General features: G+C 39.8%; 1 protein-coding gene across 1 annotated transcript in view; it reads left to right on the plus strand.

The window, feature by feature from the left end:
- Nucleotides 1–20,587, plus strand: part of kcnab1b (potassium voltage-gated channel subfamily A regulatory beta subunit 1b) — a gene marked incomplete at its 5' end in the record, with an annotated part of 27,829 nt that extends 7,242 nt beyond the window's left edge. The window contains 13 exons of the mRNA XM_083927752.1: nt 2,742–2,789; nt 5,203–5,236; nt 6,391–6,470; nt 6,891–6,935; nt 8,166–8,210; nt 10,400–10,443; nt 13,607–13,693; nt 18,806–18,891; nt 19,400–19,520; nt 19,620–19,714; nt 19,794–19,914; nt 20,039–20,127; nt 20,229–20,587. Of these exons, the coding sequence (XP_083783878.1) occupies nt 2,742–2,789; nt 5,203–5,236; nt 6,391–6,470; nt 6,891–6,935; nt 8,166–8,210; nt 10,400–10,443; nt 13,607–13,693; nt 18,806–18,891; nt 19,400–19,520; nt 19,620–19,714; nt 19,794–19,914; nt 20,039–20,127; nt 20,229–20,318 (985 nt within the window). The 3' untranslated portion in view covers nt 20,319–20,587. The remainder of the gene's footprint in view (nt 1–2,741; nt 2,790–5,202; nt 5,237–6,390; nt 6,471–6,890; nt 6,936–8,165; nt 8,211–10,399; nt 10,444–13,606; nt 13,694–18,805; nt 18,892–19,399; nt 19,521–19,619; nt 19,715–19,793; nt 19,915–20,038; nt 20,128–20,228) is intronic.
- Nucleotides 20,588–22,631: the final 2,044 nt, after the last annotated feature.

A 22,631-nucleotide genomic window follows, 5' to 3' on the forward strand; every position in this document is an offset into this window, starting at 1 on the left:
CTACATTAATCCCCAGTGAGTGAGGAGTTTTATCTGTTTACTCACAACCTTGACAAAAGTGGTGGCTGACAAATATTGATTTGAGCAATTCCAATATCAGGGAAATAATCATAAGAAATGCCCAGGAGTGACTCGATAACTATATAAGTGCTTACCGGGGGGGCATCCTTGCGCAATAAGAGGTCATTCCTCCAAAGATTTAAGCAGAATAAATGTGATTGAAAAGATGTTCATTAGATTTTTTTTTTATTTCAACTGGGGAGCCACTAAGAATAGAATACATACAGTAGCAGCTCGCAGGATGTTCATAAGCGGCGACAGGTTTGTGTGAGGGGGCGTCTTCAAATGACTCATTTGTCATTTTACTTCAAGGCTTCTTTTGGGCACCATCCAAGCATGAGGGATGAGCTACACTCACTGGCATGCAGAGTTGTTTATGTGCAGTTGTCCTTTCCTTACTGTGATTATTTTACCATTTAAAATACAGTATAATAGACCTTCACGCTCTGCATCCTAGCAGCCCTATTTCACACAAGCACCCATTTTCTCTTAAACACAGTTATTCGTTTTCTTTCCTTTGTTGCAAATGACATGCTGTAACCCCCTGAATCATTAGATACTGTAGCAACATGCCTCTGCTGGCACTCACTTCCCACATCTGGACAGATCTATTTGTGCACTATAGCCGGGTGTGTGGTTAATAATCAGGTATGGCTGTTGCTGAAGCTTCAGTGGGGACAACAATGCAGCAATGAGGTGGCTTCTCCACCAGTTGACTGTCAGCTCTGTTCTTCTCCTATCATTAAGACATCCAAATGCTGCAAACATAACTTATGGGTGATCTCCAGAAAAGAAAGTTTGGCAATTTTCCAAGGACGTCAAACTTTATCTGGATATGGAACATTCTTTCAAGCTTGTTTACAGTGAACATTGTGCATGAACGGGCCTCTGTAAACATGAAAACAGTATAAATGAAGACAAATTTGTGCAATTTACAACTCTCCAAGGCATTGAGCAGATGCTTCACCCAGAGCGACTTTCAATATATGCAGCACGGAACACCCACCCCCGACCGAACACACACATAGATTCAGTGAGTATCACACTTCTAACTTACAGTACAGCCCCCTCCCCCACACATTCATGGATCAGAGAGCTCCCACTCTATAATACATTAGAGAGACGACGGATACAATATCCAAACTCCTCCACCATATCAGAGACAAGAAGGCATTCCACGATTTGTGATTGCAGAAAGATTGGTCGCCTGTCATGTTGTCATCATTGCCTTAATTACACAAAACATCAAAGAATCCATAAATGTATCAAATTGAGTGTTTACCACTTTCAATTATGTGTTTTTCCCCTTTATCTTGGCAACACGGTGACTGATGCTTCCCCATGTTGAACACAATTTAATTGGGTGCGGTTACATAGCACAGGCTCAGATTAGTCTGCCTTCAGCTCGATGGGAGCAGGCCAGTAGTTGTCAGGCACAAGAAAACTGCTGGCGTTTTTACGTCCTCATTTGTTGTAATGAGTTAATGCCTGCGAAACCATGCAGAAGGCACATTCGTTAATAACTGGAGGTTGTTTTTGTGTCAAGAAATAAGTATTTGGACTTATCCTCTCAAGATGAAGTATGTTGCTTGTGATAGTTGCTCTATGTGCACGTGGCCTTGAGCCTTGATGATTCTGTCAGACGAATGTGTCTCAATTTCACAGGGTTTTGCTTCAAATCGTTATGCCTTCTCAGGGCCGGGCATCACCTTGACGCAGTGTTATTTCAGCGACAGTCCGCATGCATATTCTGTCAGAGGACACCTGTGGCGACCGGAGGGAGAACAATCTGCTTTTACTGTTATCGCTGTTAAGTCATCAAACACTTGTGCCACATGAGTTCCCCTCTCAGTCGGACATGATGTGGCACAGATTGTAAAACTTGATGTGAAGTGGAGCACTGAGACTCTGAGTCGAGGGTGGCAAGAACTCTGATGCTTTAGTGTATCTTCCATGGTGTTAATGAGAGCCAAAAGTGCTATATTACATTGCCGCAGATAGGTTGGATGTAAATGAACTGTTGTGTCGAGGAGACATATGTCAGGAGGTGTACTGTTGCACAGTTGATTAGTGAGATAGCAGGGAACTAAAGAGGGAAGAGCTATCTTGAGAAATGCGGATATGATACAACTTCAGTACTTGAGGGCGAGAAGGGTTGTCTGCATTTTGTGGATAAGACAATAACATTTAGCTTGAGGAGTGAAGTCCTGCAGGAGGATGCTCTGAGTAAAAGAAGAGGTAATTGAGTGAGGGATAAGGGGGAAGAAACCCATTGAAGAAGGTCTTTAGAGAAGGTGGGATCCATATTAAAGGAATAAATGTCTTCCCCCTGTAATCTCTCAATTCTGATTCATGATTGCAGGTGTGATGAAGGGGACCCTCATATTCAGTTATTCTCCTCTCGATCAAACATAAAAAACTACCTATATTGTATTGCGGGTCCAATTGATGCTTCCGTCTATATTTTAAGCTGCACAATGGCAAAATTGCGCTTACTTATAGTATAGAGTTATAATGTGGAAACAATATAGATTTGGGCTTTTTTTTAGGCAGAAAATCTTTGTGTGCCAAGAGCAAAATACAGCAGCACTATAACTGCAATGACATTAATTTATCTGATGACATCTTGAGCCTGAACAACACTGTTTTCCTTTTTTAAATCATCGTCTTTTTCCTCACAGGAACCTGGGGAAATCTGGGTTGCGTGTCTCCTGTCTGGGGCTTGGTGAGTACATTTAATTAGCATTACATGTCATAAGCATCCCAGTGCAATCTCAAATCATCTGTGTGTTTGTGTGTGTGGAGAGAGAATGTAAAGCCAGTCAAAGAGCCAAGCAGAAGGCAGCAGTGTTTTAAATGTACTTTGTAGCTTTTGAAAACAACTAAAGTTTTTTTTTCATTATCACATTTCATTATATCATCTCACACTATTCTAAACCTTGTGCCTCTTTCATACACATGGATATTCATGAGAAACAGCACAAAGCTGTTTGCTCAAGTTGTTAATATTTAATCAATAGGTTTCTGCAAACAAGTTGCTCAATTATCACACATAACCAATGCACACCAGAGGGTAAACACATTAATCTTGATCGGATTAACTTAGCAAGCTAAATCATGTGTGTTGTGTGTGTGTGTGTGTGTGTGTGTGTGTGTGTGTGTGTGTGTGTGTGTGTGTGTGTGTGTGTGTGTGTGTGTGTGTGTGTGTGTGTGTGTGTGTGTGCGTGTGCGTGCGTGCATGTGTGTGTGTGCTCGCCACATGTGTGTATTTGTGTATGTACTATGTACTGTATGCAGCATATGTGCCTAGTTGCTTGATTGGGATGTGTCTCTGAAGACAAAATAACTTGATAAAGCAAAGGACTGATGCCCAGTAGATACTAAATGATGTAAAATGTGAATGAGTCCGTTTATCGTCCCTGTAGTATTTTTTTTTTTTTTAAGATTTAGCCCCAGCACATTCAGCAGCACAGAGCAATTGTGAAGAGGCAACCATCCTTCAAATTATAGAAATTTATTTTTGTATTGACGAGCCTCAGCCATGTGCCCTGAGGCAAAACATTGATTCCTCCTTGTGCTGATTTTCAGTAGAGGAATTTAGAGAGTGAAAATTTCACCCTGGGGATCAAAAGCGGTTGCTTTAGCGCTTCAATCTCTGTGTGTCTTTGTGTTTCGTTGGCTCAACTGCATCATCACATTTTAAAAGAATAGTTTGACCTTATTTGCTTTCTTGAGACTTGTGAGAAGATTGATACGACACTTACAGTATATAGGCGAATGTAAGGCGCTACTGCTAGCAGTTAGCTTAGCTTAGCACAAAGACTAAAGCTAGCCTAACTCTGACCAAGAGTAGCAAATCTGCCAACAGTTCACTAATAAACAGGTCATTTTATCATTTGTTTAAATAGATTTAAGGGGAGTCACAATAAGAAGAGTCACAATAAGACTCCAGGTCATTTTTACATCTCTGTATTTGTTAGATTACACAAATGCACCATGGCATGTTAATTCCTGAGGTTTAGAGGTGCTTGTAGGCAGATTTTGTTACCTAGCTAGCTGTTAACCCCGTTTCCAGTCTTTATGCTAAGCTGAGCTAACCGACTGCTGGTTCTAGCTACTCAATCAGTTTCCCAAAATGTGTATCTATTCCTTAAGAAATGTGTAGACGATGGTATTGTCGATAAAACAGATACTTTTAAAGAAAATAAGCTGTATTTGAATTGACCATTGCCAGCTTAGAAAAATAAGCCTAGCCTACACCAATCTGCTCCTACTTCGGGTGCAATTGGCTTCAGACTAAACACAAGATTTTGCTTTTATTATAAGTGGGAGATCACCAGGCTGGATCTCCTGAGGGAACAGCAACATGTGACAGGATCAGGCAACAAAACATATAAAGAATAGCAAGAACAGAGGCTGGAACTGCTTCATTTTAAAGAAAGTTTAGTGGGCTACATTATTGCAGTCTGTGCATATGTGTGTATGCACAGTTTGTATTCACTTGTGTGTGGCAACTGTAAAATGACCCGAGACTAAATCTGAACCTTGATACAGTGGAGTTTATTGATAGCTTCAATACTGCTGTCACATATCCATCCTCTTTTAGCTTTTGATAGATGACAGGTCTTATCTGTCTGCACCAAGCTGTTTGAGACCAGAAGGGAAGAAAGAGTAAAATAATTATAAAGCTATTCAACATTGTTTCCTGAAGGGGAATGATGAAAGAAAATAGTTTAAAAGTTAATAATAAAACATAAAAATATGAACCCAAGTAACTGTCATCAGAGAGGACAAGCTATAATTTGTTTACTCTAGCAATACAGTGATTCCTCCCCACCCCTCTGCTCCATAGAGCGGCCAAGGAAATTAGCTCCGGGAACACTATTATTCACAAACATAACACACACACGAATTGCACTCAAGAATCCCTGAACAAACAAAAAACACCTAAAGCTCCTATGCTAGTTCCTGCTGTAATCATATACAAATTTTCTGATATTTGGCTGTGATGGCTTTAGGACAGGGGCATTTTGTCATGTGTCCATACCAAAATACCAAAGTTATAATTAGTGCGTAACTATTATGGCTGTGGCTATTATGCAAAAGGTTTTTTGTTGGTTCAAAGCTTTGTTGTTTCTTTCGATGGGTCACATTTGGAGGTCAGGTCTCTGATGAGGTAAGACATTATGTGAAATCCAACATTCGTCACAGCTCATAAGCAGATGTTGGCGATGTTGGTGTTTCAAATTTTCAACTAAATATGCTTTATTGGCATGAATGCAACAAAGTCAATATTGCCAAAGTGTCAAGTAATATTGACAGTGAAAAGAAAAGGAAAAATTCATAAAATCAGGAAACAATTAACACTTGCTGTGTGTGTGTGTGTGTGTGTGTGTGTGTGTGTGTGTGTGTGTGTGTGTGTGTGTGTGTGTGTGTGTGTGTGTGTGTGTGTGTGTGTGTGTGTGTGTGTGTGTGTGTGTGTGTGTGTGTGTGTGTGTGTGTGTGAATCAGTGCCAGAATCAACCATTCTAAAAGCGAGGAATTATTCAAATTGATCAAATAATGAATTATTACAATGTAGATATAAAGTCAGGTTTAATTAAACCAGATACATTATAACAAGATGACTGATATATACTTTATATATTCAAAATCAAATAAATGATTAAACAATAATAAAGAAGTTAATGCAGAGTCGTGTTTCTTCCCCTGGCTATTCTCAGGTCATTCATTCTCACATTTACTGTATATAGACTCTACATATGCAACAAGTGAGACTACAACACTTAATCTGTAGCCCCCATGATGTATAATGTGTGTGAGTAGTCCCTCTTGTCCCTACCAAGGCCAAATGATCAGGTCGTATTGCTCTGTGTCACAAAATATTAAGCACAAGTGCCTCGATCTGACCTTGAAGGGGGGAAGCCACTGAGTTGGAGACAGCTCATCACTGCCTGATGACCACTGGGACTAACTGACAAACAGAATCACATAAAAACTCACCAAATCATGACTGGAGCTGAGTAGAGAAAGGAAAAGTCATCATGACAAAACTGGCCTTATAGGGCTCTAAATAAACTGCAGACACAAGAACTAGGTCAAATAGTCTGAGAAATCTATTGAGCAGTAAGCAACTTTAATCAACAAGTAGCCAGTACAATTTTCCCGGTCAGTATCTCCGTGGAAGGGAGATTTACTCTCCCTGAGCTTTTTCTGAGAGTTTTTACAGCCATCCTTTTTGAAGTGTAATTTTGGGTAATATATTTAGTTGTGTACTATACCCAATGGAATCCATAAGGGAACTGTTTCTTCTTTCTTTTCTTGTGTCAGGTGGCAGAGCAGCTGATGACTATCGCCTATGAGAGCGGAGTGAACCTGTTCGACACTGCTGAAGTCTACTCTGGGGGGAAGTGAGTGATGTCTGTAATTTGTTATCTGTCTCACGTTCATAGGGATTTGACCTTGCCAGCTTTTTTCCCCATATAACACAAGATGTTAACAGGGTTTAGCCCCAGACCAGGAATTATTCCAAAAGATACCAATAGATAACTTGACTCTAAAGTGATTTACATAATCTTAATCATCACGGGAGGCTTCCCATTTCGTTCACATCTCAATCTAACGTTTATAGGCCTGGACATTGTCTCCCAATGAATATTAATTTCAAGGTTGCTGGTGAAATTCAGGCATAGGCGTTCATCCTTTATCTTGTACTCCTGCTGATTTTTAATCAGGTATTCATACTGTAGATGCGTAGCAGATAACAGTCAAGCTCACATGCTCTTGGCAGCCTGAGATATAATCTCATCATCTCTATTTTTTCTTTACAGAGCAGAGATAATCCTGGGAAACATCATCAAGAAAAAGTGCTGGAGGTAAAGTACAGTCTTTTTAGATGCTATATGTATTCCATAAATAGGTTTAGATTGTGTATGTGCATATACACTACATGGCAGTACAAAATGATGTTGACAGGCCAGCAAAAAATGCACCTATATGTTTGCATATTGCCCCGAAAATGCATGCACCCTTCTGAGGGTGCCAGGATTTACTTATATTCAGTTACAAGAGCATTAGGAAGGTAAGGCACTAATGTTGGGTGAATGAAGCCTGGCTCATTAACCTGACTCATCAGATGGTTTGTTTCACAGAACCATCTGAGAAGCCGTTATTGGAAACAGTTTGGAAAATGGCAGGAACTTTCAAAACATACCTGGCAGGTGATTAGATTTTTCCATCAAGAAAAGCCTTTAGTGCCGTTCTTTGCTCTCCGTTCAATGAAGAAAAACTCTCCAGTTCTGATAAAATTGATGCTATTGCAGCATCTAAGTTAACTTCTGTGGGAGCCACCATTGCTGTTTTGAAAGACCTTGCCTCTAAACGCATTACTTGGAGCCCGAGCCTGACAACATCATGTGACATGTGAACTCCCAATTCTTGTGTGATCTTGTGAGAATGCTGTGCAAAGTAATTACTCACAGTTGATGTTCTAATTTATCCCAAAGAAACCCAGAAAAACGTTTCTTTACGGCTCACTTTGTGCACAGTGGAACTGTCATGTTGGAATAACCTAACGAGATTGTAAGCACCAATTTACTGAATTCTCCCTACCTACATGTAACCATGTCAAACCATTGAGTTGAAACATTAAGTTGAATTGCAAGCAGATGCTTGTGAGTGTGAGCTGGTTTCTACACCGCAGAAAATATCAGTTTTGTACATCTACTAATTTGCACTGCAACACTGCAGGGATAAGAATCAGGTAGGTCTATCACCCTCCTCAGCTACTCATGGCAGCTCTCTGCCCACCCTCACCTCAACTCTGAGTCAGTTTAAATTATTGATCATTCAAGCATGGGGGTTATAGGGTGGTATCTTGTTAGGGTTCAAAGAAAAGAGTCCCTCTTGTGAACCTTCATACTAGATAAGTTAGATTCTTAATAAAGGAGAGCAGCCCATCTGCCATTTTCACAGAAAGTCACTAGAGAACAAATGCACATGTGTCAGCATGACCATGCTGACACATGTGCATTTGTGCGTATTTTTGACAACAGCTTTAAAGACAGCTTAATGGCCTTTTGATGTGTCTGTCTGTGTTCCCTCAGGAGATCCAGCCTGGTGATTACCACAAAGCTCTACTGGGGAGGAAAGTAAGTGTGTGTGCATGTTAATATGTGTGTGTCATCCAGCATGTGCGTTTTCCTTCTCAGATGTCCGGGTTATCTCTCCAATAACAGGCTACAGATTAAAACATTAACCACAGAGCGTGACATGGCATCGACCATTCTGAAAAACCCACATGAAAGACACAATTGAAAAATGAGTGACGCGCGCACACACACACACACACACACACACACACACACACACACACACACACACACACACACACACACACACACACACACACACACACACACACACACACACACACACACACACACACACACACACACACACACACACACACACACACACACACACACACAGATAGATTCTCACCCTCCATGCCTCTCTTCATACCCTTCTTTAGCCTTCTTGCCAAACTGCCAAGAGCCATATTTGCCTCTTCTGTCATGCTGAAGGAGTCTGCTCTCACTCTGCATTAGTCACGTTTCCTCTGTTTTTAAAAGTCTTCAGGCCTGTGCCGAGGGATGTGGAATCTTCAAGTACATCCACATTCTTCTTCCGGCTCTCCTTTTAAGGATGTAAATCAGAGTAGGCCCCAGGTGTGATTTTGTAAATTTAATTTAAGCTCATCCTCTCAGACTACTACTACAAAACCGTTCTCCTTACTGGATGGATTTAAAGAACAACTACTTAACCCCCGACTGAGTGAGTTGTGAGAGCTGAGAGGCTTTTCAAGCATCAGTAGATATTTGCACACTTTTTCTCAATTGCAATTCCCTTTTGCACTAAAGTTCAGAAGACACAACGATATAAAGGAAGAAAAGCTTTTGTTTGTGTTTGCACTAAATTATTATAACTGTAAACAGGATGCAGGTGGAGTTAAGCAGAAAGATAAAAGTGTGAAATGAAATAAGGACAGGGCAAAAAAAGGAGGCAACTGAGCAAAAGAGAGAAACACTGCAAAGGAAGGAGAACAAAGGATCCTGTGATCCTGTGTGAATTGTGCCATTAATTGCACATATGATGTTTGTCAATTTAAAGGATCATTTTAGCAAGTTAAGAAGAAGTTAAGCACAGAAAAATTGTTGAAGTATAAGACTGTGAAAATATGCAATCAGAAAGACAACTCGCCCCAAAGTAGCGTAAGTGACGTCTTGCTGAACCTACGATTCCTGTGTGTGTATTTTGTACCTGGATATAACGTTAATCACACGAACACCATATCTTGCTTGTTCTTTCGCTTCCCAGCTAATAAAAATAGTCACTGGATAAAACCATAGAGGTAAGATAATGTGTGTTTTGGAACATAGCTAAGTTACCTAGCTGAGCAAGCAAGGTGACATATATTGTGTGGGACAAGATGTGGTTCACTGTGAGGTTTCACACAAAATGAAATGGCCTATTACTATGGCAAACTTCGACAAACTGTGACCTGCAATATTATCTTTTAAGTTGGCAAACAGCATATTGTAATTCATGGCACATTTAAAAAATCTCTGAACTTCACCTCTGTAGTATATGTTTTTGTGTGTATAGCTCGCTGCACTGCCCCAAAGACAAGTAGCCACAAAATCAATAAAAGCAGGTTTAAAAATTTTTAAATTAATGAGTTTTACTTGCAAGTAAAAACAAAGTTGTTACACAGCGTAGTCTACATACTGAATGGCTTCTTTCAGAGTGCTATGAATAATTGACCTCAAAAGGGGATTTTTACGATACTCTATGGTGCTACATTCAACTAATATACTATGAAGGGCCTAATCTACAAAAAATACTATATGTTTTTGTTATTTAGTTGCTGTTTAAAAATGTGTTATCTTATCTGAATTTTGCATAAAAGCATGTAAAAACTACTATTACTATTACTATTACCGCTAGCTAGCTAGATAGATAGATGGATGGATGAGATAGTCCAGTTTTTGCATATTTATCTTTTCCCATTGGCCATTGGAAAATCAGTAGTGATCAGGACAGACAGTGACAACAAGCCTCATGTTTGCCCGCTGCACAGACAGCTCACAGTTTGTTCTATAACTGCGGGCAGATTGCGGAGCGTTGAGTGGGTGTATTTCTCTTCAGTGATTTGTTTGTTATGCAGACTTTCGTTCGGCATGTTTAATGATCTGCTTCAATTTATGAGGGTTGTGTGTACGCACGAGTGTGTGCAATGTATGTGTGCTGACGTGCACTTTCTTCCCTCCTGTTGCAGAGCAGAGACAGAGAGAGGCCTCAACAGAAAGCACATCATTGAAGGTAACAAGCTGATTTCCTCTCCGCTGCTTTGTCCTTCACATCACCCCATCACTCTGAGCCCTGCTGCACTCCTGTAATCTCCCTCTTTTATCTCTTTTCCTCCCCCCTCTTTCTTCCTGACTGTGTCTTCTCTCTACTCTTTGATTTTTTTATCAGCATGTGCACCCAGCTGAATTTGAAAGTTGTATTACACATTGGTACATCAGATCTCAACAGATGTCTTGTCTTTTCAGTTGTAATACCTTTACAGGTGTGTTTTAAGAAACTTTTGCATCATCGCATACTATAAGCTATATCTGGCATCCACAAACAGTCCTCTCCTCATTAAGTCCTCTTTTAGAAGAGTTACTGTCTTGCCCAGGCCTATAATGATATACCTTCATATCCTATTGGCACACACCTCCCCACTTCCCTAATAGCTCACCATCCGGTCCACAGCGCAATGCACCTTCTGCAGTGACTCAGCTTTCTCCCACATTGTTAACATTCACAGCTGCCTCTGCAACATTCCGCCCCAAACAAGAGAAGGGGGAATAGACTTAGGAAGGGCTGGAGGAGATGTGCACAGACTGAAAAAGCATCAGGAAAGTTTGCACTGCTAATTAGCTAAAGCCAGTCCAGATGAGCGCATCCGTGGGAGAAAGTAGCAGAGTCTCTGTCACTACTGGTGTCTACATGTCACCATAGGGTACAAAATAGGCTGAGTTAAACATCTGCTGACACCATCATTCTCACTACTTGTCGTACATCTTAACACATGCCTGTCAATTAATCATTTGATTGGTGTAGTGACATTTAACAGGAATGATGGGGTTTCATACTTAATGATCGATAGCAGAGATCAGCACTCCGAGGCAAAGAAATGTCAAAGTCTCTCTGGCGACCAGCACTTGTGTTAACCTTTTTACTCACAGCACAAGAAATTCCTTTGCTTTCGTATTTTTCAAGGCATTATTCATTACAGCCGCCAGTAGAATATCTTTGTTGTTCAACAGCAGTTTCAAAAATAGATTTCCTTCACAGCCAGTAAACTCGAGGTAATCTACGAGACAGCCGAAACTGCTCGCGATGACAGTGCAGGCTTAGATTAGGATCCATGTAATGGGAGTTTCTGGGATCGTGGGAGTGCAGATGACAGAGGAAGGTATAAGTGGTTGGAACGGATGTGGGGAGAGCATAACTCGCAGTTGGGATTAGCAGGCAATGATGAAGCCTCTGGCACTAATCTGCCATGCACGCTCACACATAGTCAAGAACGCAAGGGTGTCTTTTTCCATGTCTCTCTATTACTCTGCTGTCTTCCTTTGTGACAGTCTCCTGTGTTCGCTTTTCATCTTTCATCTTCTGTGTGTGTGTATGGGGACTGATCTGCTCACAATACTTTATTGCCATCTCTTATCCTCTCCTCAATGTACAGCGTTTCCCTTCTAACAAATACTCAAAGCTGAGTGCGAGAGAGAAAAAAACGAGTGCAACCTTATTTATCTGATCCCTCATCTTTATCATCCTCTCTGCTTTCGAGTTGTTTGGTTCCTCCAACACCTGTCAAAACAGTATTCGTTTATGTAACAAGGATCAAACTTCACACAGGTGCAGGGCTTTTTCCGAATAGATCTTACAAGGAAATAATGGTATGAACTCAGCCTGATTAACCTTATAAAAATATCATTATGATTCAAATGAAATGAATAAGCTGCACTAAAATTGCTGGTATTGGGTAAAATGGACAGTAACTACTGACGGTAGCCTTTTAGCCATTATTATTATCATCATTATATCAATAATAAACAATCTGTAGGGTCCTTTATTTGCACACAGTTTATATTGAAGTTCATATTTGAAGGAATGTCAAGATGTTAATTTGCAGTTCATACTTTCAGTCACTTCTTGCACAGGGTCAATCACATTTAATGTCTCAAAAAAGAGTCATTTGTGAAAAGAGAGACTCTGTAACTTTTGTTGAACAGTGGCCCCTGTGGGTAAGAGTGACAGTTAATGCTAAATGCTTAATGCACTTCATTGCTTATTAATTACGTTTATCATGGTGGTACTGTAATATTATGTATATTATTTGTCAAGCACAACCATATTTAAAACATACAGGTATCACTGATTACATGACTGATTCCAATCAGGTGTTGAGTTCCTGCATGCATTTATTATTATTCCCTGTCCTGACATACTGGAATGTTTCAATGAAGTGGAGTCGTGATTAATGTTACTTACACCTGTGCTTTTCCAGTTATCCAGTCCAAAATATCTGCTGTGGAAAAGGTCCATTAATAAAGCCTGCTTCATCTTATTGAATCAAGTCTTTCAGTAATAAGACCTTTAACTTTTGCTAGCCATAAAGCTGATAACAACTCTGTGATTAAACTGAAAAAGAGAAACCTGCTTAGCTGAGTGGAATAGCAACTCCTCATATTCAGAGACTTTTCTTCTTCATAAATTAGCATCCAGCCAATAATCTCTTATTAAATTAAATAGTCAGAAAGAGCATTATTTGCCATTTGATGGGACATAATATTAGTATTTGAGGTGACTCCCAATGTCAAATGTGGTCACTTTGCCATGTGTATGACCACCCCCCCGGATCTAACTCAGCCTACTTTTACTTTTACCTGATGCCATGGTTTGAATAAGGAAAATAAATGTTGTACATTGTTGCTCCAAGCTGGGTACCATCACAAATATTTAACTTACATTAATAATGGATGGTGGCAGGAAAGTCAGTTATTTGAGGTTTAACAATACAATTTTAGTGTAAAATCGTTCCTGTATATCTACATAACAATGTTGAATAAACAGCAATAGCTGAAGTAGAGGGCGATGCATGCACATAGTGATTATCACTCTTCCTCTGCAGATCCAGGCCAATGTGTCCATGTCCAAAGGTGTCAGGGGACAAGATTTTCTTCTAGCATGTGTAAATGATACTGTGTCATTTGTCCACTGGTATTAGAAGAGGTATTTATTAGTAGAAGGATGATACCTTTTGAAGGTTATGTTGAATGACTATTATTAGTAAGTGTCAAATCACACTGATGTACACATCTATTCCAGCACTACAAATATGCTCAATGCCCATGATTCCTATTGACCGTCTTCACCTTTCTTTGACTTACTTACATCTTTCTCAACATCTTGTCTCCTCTCACTTCAGGTTTAAAGGGCTCCCTCCAGAGGATGCAACTTGAGTATGTGGATGTGGTTTTTGCCAACCGGCCAGACAGCAACACTCCCATGGAGGGTGAGTGATGGCTCACTAGACTTTAGGGGCTGGTAGGGACAATGCATGTTGTTCTGTAACATGAGAAGGTGAGAAATACTGACCGAACTATTGCCCTCGTCAGACTGCTGACCTTTGCCTATGACCGGAGGGGTTTGACTTTATCTGTCGAGTGTGTGACACACACATTTCAAGTAATCTGACAATCTTGCCTTATCTCTCATCCTCTATTTTAGTCGACCACTCTCCCTGTCTTTCTCTTTTCGTCTCGTGGGATAGCAGTTTACAGGGTCTCTGAGCTACACCCGCTCCCAGCCCTCCCTGTGTTTTCAGAAGCAGGATTACCCCCCCCCCCCCCCCCCCCAGGGGGAAGCTGGTGTATTTTTGGGCTTGTCTCACTAGCCCTACTGTGCGCTCCATTGCTTCCACACTCTAGTGCTGCCTTTCCCACACATCTACCTTATGTGGCCATTCATTTCTTTTACACACTTCCAGTTTCCTCCTCAGTTACTTTTAAGGTTGCACAGTACACATTTGGGCCCCTCTTCTAGCCAACCATAACCCTCATCCACAGGTAGTATTTGGCTGAAAGGATGGAGTCCCACTGTGTAGTGGCAGAAAACTTAATGCATGCTCGATAGAATCTCTTACAGTCTTTCCCTTTGCACCACATGCTTCCTCCCCTGTGAGCCAACAGACTGTGGGAGGCCAGTCTGTCATATTTATCAAGGCCCTGTTTTTTCCTTGGCCTGGTGGGTGCAGGCAGACCCTGGGGCCTGCTCTGTCAAACCTTCTAGTAACTTGTCTCTGCAAATAAAGTAAATTCCCCATTGACAACTGATGTAGAGAAGTGTAATTGATGGATTGATAGGTTGAGAGTCTGACAGGATGATCAGAAATGCACATGACAGATAAAAAACAGACACAGGTTAGGGCTGGTGCAATATGGCCAACATTTTCTATCCCTTTCGGTCGATAATGATATATATCAAGATATAGCATGTTTTCTGGTAATTCTATAAATAAATAATCAATATGAAATAACCACATGGTAAAAACCTATTTTTGTATACTCCTGGGTTAATTAAATACTTTAGTGCAAAATGAACATTACTTAGTGTCGTCCAAATTACATAAATATTGCTTTAACGCAGTTTGGCCACTACTTCAACACACTTTCAACATGGCAACATAAACAATACAGACAAATATATATGATATACACTTTTATATTATTTTAATGACATATATCTTCATATCGCTCAGCCATAACATGACACAGATATAAGGATAAATTGGCTGTTTTGCTTTCAGTAGCTCTGCAACACAGTCCCTCTATTAATCAATGTTAAACACTGTGCATGTTTTCTTCATCCTTCATTGCAGTGGAGCATGGTCGCTGCCAAAAATCACTGTGTAGACTGTAGAGGGTCTTTTAACAGCTTGAGAAAGAGTGGGACTGCATGTATAAACTCACACAAAACTGAGACTAGGATTTTCTAGATATCTTCTCTCTGGGTTGATGTAGCGGTGCAAGCATCCATAAACATGGGACTTCTGTTCTCTAAGGGTATTTGCAGTTTATAGAACTTGTTATCTACATGTTCCTGAAACTTTGTTTGTTTTTTTGTCCTTGTGACTGTAACCGCTTCTGACTTTGTGTGAGGCAAAGTCTGTCCCCTTGGGAAAAAGTGATGTCATGGCTGCACAGTCTCCCTTTGTTACTATCACTGCTTTCCTTCTCCCATCCACTCATCCTTCTCTTTGCGTTTCTCTCTTTCTCCCCCCTACTTGTTCTTGACGTAGTTTGTCTTTGGGCTTACATCCAGTCGAGCAGGCCCAACTGTCACAAATCCAACTCCCTCCAGCTTTTCTGGAATCGACTCCCTTCTCATTTCCCCTACTGCTCTTTACTGTCACTTATAGTGATAACACTTTATAGAAGCCCCCCCCCCCCCAGCTTTTAAAGGCCTAGCTGCAATTTAATTTTCACATGTAAGCAAACAAACTCGATTTACCTTTACCTTTACTGTACCTTTCACCGACACCAGTCAGAAGTGTGTCACAAGAATCAAATAAACTCAAAATAGAAACAAAAACAGGGATAAAACACCAGATAAAATTCAGAAGGGGAACAGACCAAAGACAGGTTAATAAAACATAAAATACCACATGCCACCTTAATAGATGTCTGAACAGATGGGCTTTTAGCTGTTAGTCCACAGAGTCCAATGCTTATTGGGAGACTATTCCATGGTTTAGGGGCTGCCGACTGGAAAGCACAATCTCTCCGAGTTTTAAAACGCATGGCCAAATAGTGTAGTTCATAAAGCACTCCCATTACGGTAAGAATGTGCTTCAAGGAAACCCATCTGTGTCATTGTCAACTTGTTGTTTTAATAGGCACACCATAGCCTGCAGTGTCAAAATCTCAACACAATGTTTCTATCCAGTCAGTCAGCATCATTTTTTACTTTCTACAGAGCAATATGCAGAAAATCGAATCCATTCAATCGACTGAAAGGGTATATCCCCCAGACAGAGTGAATAAAAATGGGCAAACACAGGCAGAGGGAAAGAGCAGACATGGCATCAATAAATGGACTTGATAACAATCCCTCCAGCCAAGATCGAATGAAATACTGCCTCAGCATACTAAACACAAACCCAAAGCCATCCAGTCAGGACATTCCTTAAAGTGCCAGGATATCGCCTCTTTCCTCAAATGTTCAGCAATACAGAGCAGTGTGCAGGATGATCTCACCCTCTCAGTACCTCAATACGTATTACATTCTTATTGTTATTACATTACAATATTCTTTCCCACGATCATAGAACTACCGTAAAAAAGGGCTTCACCAGCCATTGATAATCTCCTGTGGCATTGATTGTGTATGCATTAGGGGGATAAATACGTGTGCCTCCTCCAGTAAAATGACTTTTACATAGACGCCTAAGCCTAGACACCTGCCCAGAATGCTTTATTTCACACTCCTTGCTGCACTGTGCAGAGGGGCACTTTGATACATGCCGGGCTGGTTGAAGTTGGTCAAATGTTCCCAAATCAGTGGAGTGTTGCTGCTGTGAGAAGTCTCAAGGACGGGCTGATATTGGCAGTTTGCAAATTTTCATGTAACAAACAAACAAACAAACAGGATTTGAGCCACATTTCATGCATGTGCTCACACCATAGCAGAACACACATTGATTTAATTACAACACTATCAAACGATATTCACTATATAGTCTATGGCAATTCAGTCAGAATGAACAAACAACATGGTTGTATTTTATTATTTTCAAACAAGCAAACAACCACAGACTTTCATGTGTGAGCCAATACATTGAAAATTAAAGGACTAGATGGGAAATATGCTTCCTCACGTTCTTGCTAAGAATTAAATGACAATATACCACTCTCATGCCTGCAGGTAAACATGAAACTACTGTTAGCTAAGCTTAGTTTTGTGTAAAGACTGTAAGCAGGGGGAAGCAGCTAGCCAAGCTCTAGTTAAAGGTAACAGCATATACCTCCCAGCATATCTAAAGCTTGCTGCACACATATCTTGTTTGTTCAGTCTGCATACAAATGGAAGAGTCAAAATGACACATTGGGTTATGTGCGTGACTACTTCTTGGTCAAGGCAGAAACTTCTTCTTATCCGGCTCCAGGAGATATAAAGTGTTGTTTAAAGAGCTTTAGAGGTGCTGTGCAGGTGAATTTTGTTTCTTTAGACAGAGCCAGGCTTGCTGTTTACCCTGTTTTCAGCCTTTGTGCTAAACTAAGCTAACTGACTACACATGTTGACTGTACAGATGAGAGTGGAAGTGATCTTCTCATCTAAATTGTTCACAGATCTCATACATTCATGAGCATATATTACGGCACATGTTGTTAATACATGCACACATCATGTGCCCACATCTTCACCCACATCATCCTCCTTGAAACCCCGCAGAGGGCTTATTATGCGAGTGTTGATGAAGTATGCTGGATATCTCATCTGAGCACTTGGGTCAATGTGGCATCCGGTGTTGGAGTTGATGACTCACTGCGACCTAGTGAAAAGAAACTTTATGTCACGGCCAGTAGGTAATGTAAGCATGTATGTTGCGGTGGATCAAGTTGTCAAGCTGTCATTGAGGTGGATTATTCATATTACTCACAAACTCTTATGAACTGTATATGCGCCTCAGAGGTTCCTCCTTGGTTCACAATTATTCACTCTGTCCTTACATCCCTCAAAATCCCTCTATCCCTTACGGAGCAGATGCACTGTTATTCCTCTACCCTCCCACCTGCTTCACCCACCCACACACACTTGCTCTCTGTCTCTCACTGAGCTACATTTTGGTCCAGAGAAAGAACTAGTGATGAGAAGGAATCACTCTTTTTTTAATCACACTCTCACACAGTCTTATCTGTTCACCCTCATTTTTTTCATTCTCCCAGCCTCATATTTTGCGTTCACAATTTACATTGCACTAATGTTGCATTAATGCATTTTAAGTGCAATTGTAGATTAAAGATGATAAAAAATAATGATTTCATCGCCTTGTTGTTGATTTCTCCAGTAACTCCTCTAAGAAAGAACTTTACAGTTGTCTTTTTTAATATCTTGCATACTTTTCCACCCACCATTACTTCCTTGCCGATTACAGCCCCTACAGCTGTAACTACAATTTGTTCAACTGCAAAAGCAACATTCTGCCAAGGTTGGCTAAGTCTTTTCATTTAACCCCTGCAGCGTTTGGCCACATTAAGTCGAATGATCCAAGCAAAGAATATCTACTTACACATGAGTTAAATAGGGTCCAAGCCTTTCTCACAAAGAGGCTGAGTACATTTAAAGCTTCATCTTTGTTTTTCTGTCCTGAAGGCGCCAGTTTTACCAAAGGCTTTTTTGAATTTCTTGTAGTCTTATTAAATCATTGTTTCTTTGAGAACAGAGTTATTCTATGATGAAATTAAACTATCCTGTTTTTGTAATTTAAGATCAAATCAATCCTTATGTAAGTAATGTTTTCAAAGTGGTATTCCCTGTAGTTATACAAAAGTTGCAATTGTGGCGCCATCCTCTGTTTCATTATTGACAATGTACATATCTGCGCTGTAACATTTTGTGTTTACAGAGATAGTGAGAGCAATGACACATGTGATCAACCAGGGGATGTCCATGTACTGGGGCACATCCCGGTGGTCTGCCATGGAGATCATGGTGAGTGACGCAAAAGGTCTTGAGCAATATGAGAAAAATAAATGAAGGAAAAAAAAGCTTAAACACACTTAGAAACACATCTGCTGTCTAAATTATCACTACAAAGCAATTCAAAATCAGCTATCTTCTGGAATGATTTCAGAAAATGGGAAATGCCGTTGAAGGTGACAGTTTCAGTTTACTAGACAGTTTTATGTGCTGAACATGCCATGGACAAATTCATGCAATTTCCAATGGCTAAACAGATATTAAATTACATCTATAATGGTATACAATAATGTTGGATATCTTCTGTTTTATCAAGATATCCATTTTACCCTCACTACTAAAGCTACCAGCACTTATTTGTAACTTAAAAGGGGACAATGAAATCCAAAACGAGCTGATATTTTGAAACACTATATGCCGTAAAGCAGTGAAGGAAGAAAAAACAGAGTTACTGTTGCACATCTTTCCTTCTTATTTAATATCTCCTCTTTCTTTTTATCCCCTCTTTACATTCAATTAGGAAGCATACTCTGTGGCCAGGCAGTTTAATCTCATTCCACCGGTGTGTGAGCAGGCAGAGTATCACTTCTTCCAGAGGGAGAAAGTGGAAACTCAGCTGCCAGAACTCTACCATAAGATAGGTAAGTATATGGTACATAAGTTTCTCCTGTGGTCAAGCTCTTATTAATTAAGGGCTACAGTACATATTGTATCCTGTTGCGACAATTGTTCTTTCTCAGGTGTGGGTGTGGTATCTTGGTCCCCTTTGGCCTGTGGAATCATCACTGGGAAGTACGAGAATGGCGTCCCAGAATCCTCCAGGGCCTCAATGAAGGTACACAGCTTAAATTTATTTTGCCCACCTGCCTATTATCTGTCTGTTCTAATGCTTGTTCTTTTACTTGCTCCTGTAGCCATACCAGTGGTTGAGGGAGAAAGTCATGAGTGAGGATGGGAGAAAACAGCAAGCCAAGCTAAAGGAACTAGCTCATATTGCGGAGAAATTAAGCTGTACTTTGCCACAGCTAGCAATAGGTAAGGGGAAATATGAACAATATTTATATTATCTGTATTAAAAATCTGTGTTTTTCTACATACTGTCTGATACCTACATACCACTATAACAACTGTAAAAATTTCCCCTGTCCCTGTTATTTAGCCTGGTGCCTGAGGAACGAGGGAGTGAGCTCAGTGTTGCTGGGATCATCCAATCCAAGCCAGCTAACAGAGAACCTGGGAGCCATTCAGGTATAAAGCCGGAATATAACACTCACTTAATAACTATTTCATTATTTGGTCTAGTTGAACAGCATTGATTGTTTGCTCTGTCTTTGTTTCGTGCACCACAGGTAATTCCAAAGATGACAGCAGGCATTGCTACAGAAGTGGATCATTTACTGGGAAATCGCCCTCACAGTAAAAGGGACTACCACCATTAGGATAAACCCTAATTTAGTGAACTATGCTTGAAAAAAAGCTTATCAAAGCTCACTTCTCAAAGCCATGGCACCATAAGTGCGTGCCCAACTTTGCTTGTGTGCGCGTATGACTGTATGTGTCACGGTGTAAAGTGTTCTGCTTGGCTCCTTGTCTGTATGAAGATCAACCAGTACTCATTGTTAAGTGAGGTACTTGACAAAACATGCATGCTACAGCTATAGCAACCGACCTGACTGAACAACAGTTAGAAGATCCAGCAAAATGATTTCTGGAGTGAATCTCTTCTGCTCCAACAAGCTGCTGAACTACAAATTAAAATAAGCATACGATTAGATTATGGAGAAATAGATTACTTCACTATCAAGCTCAAATTAGGATGTGCCAGTTACTAAACAATTGTGATTTTCTGAATAAAGGTGTCATTATATTAAGAATATAACCTTATTCTGCACTTATCATCCGCAAAGTATACTAATGGCTAATGGCAGTGCAGAAACACAGTACATGAAAAATAGGTGTTAAAATTAGGTGTATCAAAATGTACCCAATGTTACAGAAATAAAGCTTACTAGATGTTTGTGATAATGATTGTTAAAAAAAAAAAAAAATCAATAATTATGTGTGTAATTGGGCAGAATTGATTACATGCTTCCACTTCCCATTGCAGCTGAACTTGGCCTGTCAACGTGAAATATTTCAGTACTGGATTAGAAATTCTGCTCACAACTTTTGTTGCTAATACCAAGAGAGCTAAGTTAAACTAAAATGCTTCAAAACATCTTTACTGACTGTTAGATATATTTTCCCTATTACGCAGCTATGTCAGAATGAGCTTCTTGATCTCCTCATCCTGTATTCTTTTTTCTTTTTCACTTATGCAAAAGTACAGCATAGTGTACTTGCCTAGTGTGCTCCGTGCACTCATTTTAACTTGGACTATGCCAGACTTTCTGTCAGTAAGGATACTGTCTGATTCATTTAATTTCCATCTGTGTTTTGGCTAAAACTAAGTTACATTTGGGGAGATGATCCTCCGGAGGGGGGCTTGTGAATTTAACAAACAAAGCCATGTAGCTATAATTAAAAGTCTCAGTAAAAATAAATAAATAAACAAAACCCATATGGACCCCTGGAGCCATTGCACCTGAAACTCTTACCCATCTTATTTCAGATGTCAGTTTTACATGATGGGGTGATCTTTTTATGTTCAGTCTGTAATCATGTATTTTGGTGACCTTTGTTGGATTTGTACATACAAATAAAGAGCTTATAATTATAAAGTAACAGTCTATGTTTTAGAAGATCTATAGTAATTTTCTATTAATGTTATGGATGCCTTCTAATTGTTGCCCCTTACAAATTGAAATAACAAAGCTAGAGTATAGACTTATTGTTTGCTGAGTTTACCGCAGTAAAAAAGAGAAGAACAAACTGGGACTTGAAACACTCTGCTGTAGTTACTGCTGTTTGCTGTTGGGGTCCGTCTGTGTCTACCTGTTTTATAATAAAATTATAATGTGTGAATCATGTTTTGAGACATTTTCCGATTTTTTCCCTTTTTTTATTTATTTAATACAAAATACAGACGTATGGGGAAACAAAGTTTCCCAATAACATATCTGTGGCGAATCTAAAGGAGAATGAAATGTAATAATATAATAAAAAGTAATTAGAATAAACACAAAAAGAAAATGAAAAATAAACAATGGCAATGATCAACGCTAGGTGGGAGTAAAGTTTTAAAGCAAAATCATTTAGGGCATAACAAGCCGTAACCATTTTAATAGCTTTATAGTTAAATGCTGTAGGATTGAACATTTTCCTCTTTTTTCTCAATTATATATATATATATATATATATATATATATATATATATATATACACACACGCACACACACACACACACACACACACACACACACACACACACACACATACATATATATACTGTATATACACACACACACACACACACACACACATACATATAAATATATATATATACAAACAACAAAGAGACATGCAGACCATAGCAACAACATACAAAAAATACATTAAAAACAAATAATACCCAGAGCATTTTCCTCTTTTAAACATTTTATCTTGTTGCTTTTGTGACATGGTTTCCATGGAAACAAAGGCGGGCGTTTCCGGCGAATCATCCAATGAGGTGTTCGTGTTTAGAGGCGTGCTATTTGATTGGCTTCAGGGGGACTTCCTCGAATCTTCTACTCGACTGCCGTTCGAAGCCCGCGGTTTACAAAACAAAAACACTGCCAGACGAAGAGGAATCGTTTAAATAAACTCTCACT

This window comes from Echiichthys vipera (genome assembly GCF_963691815.1).
Source record: "Echiichthys vipera genome assembly, chromosome: 15".
NCBI lineage: Eukaryota > Metazoa > Chordata > Actinopteri > Perciformes > Trachinidae > Echiichthys > Echiichthys vipera.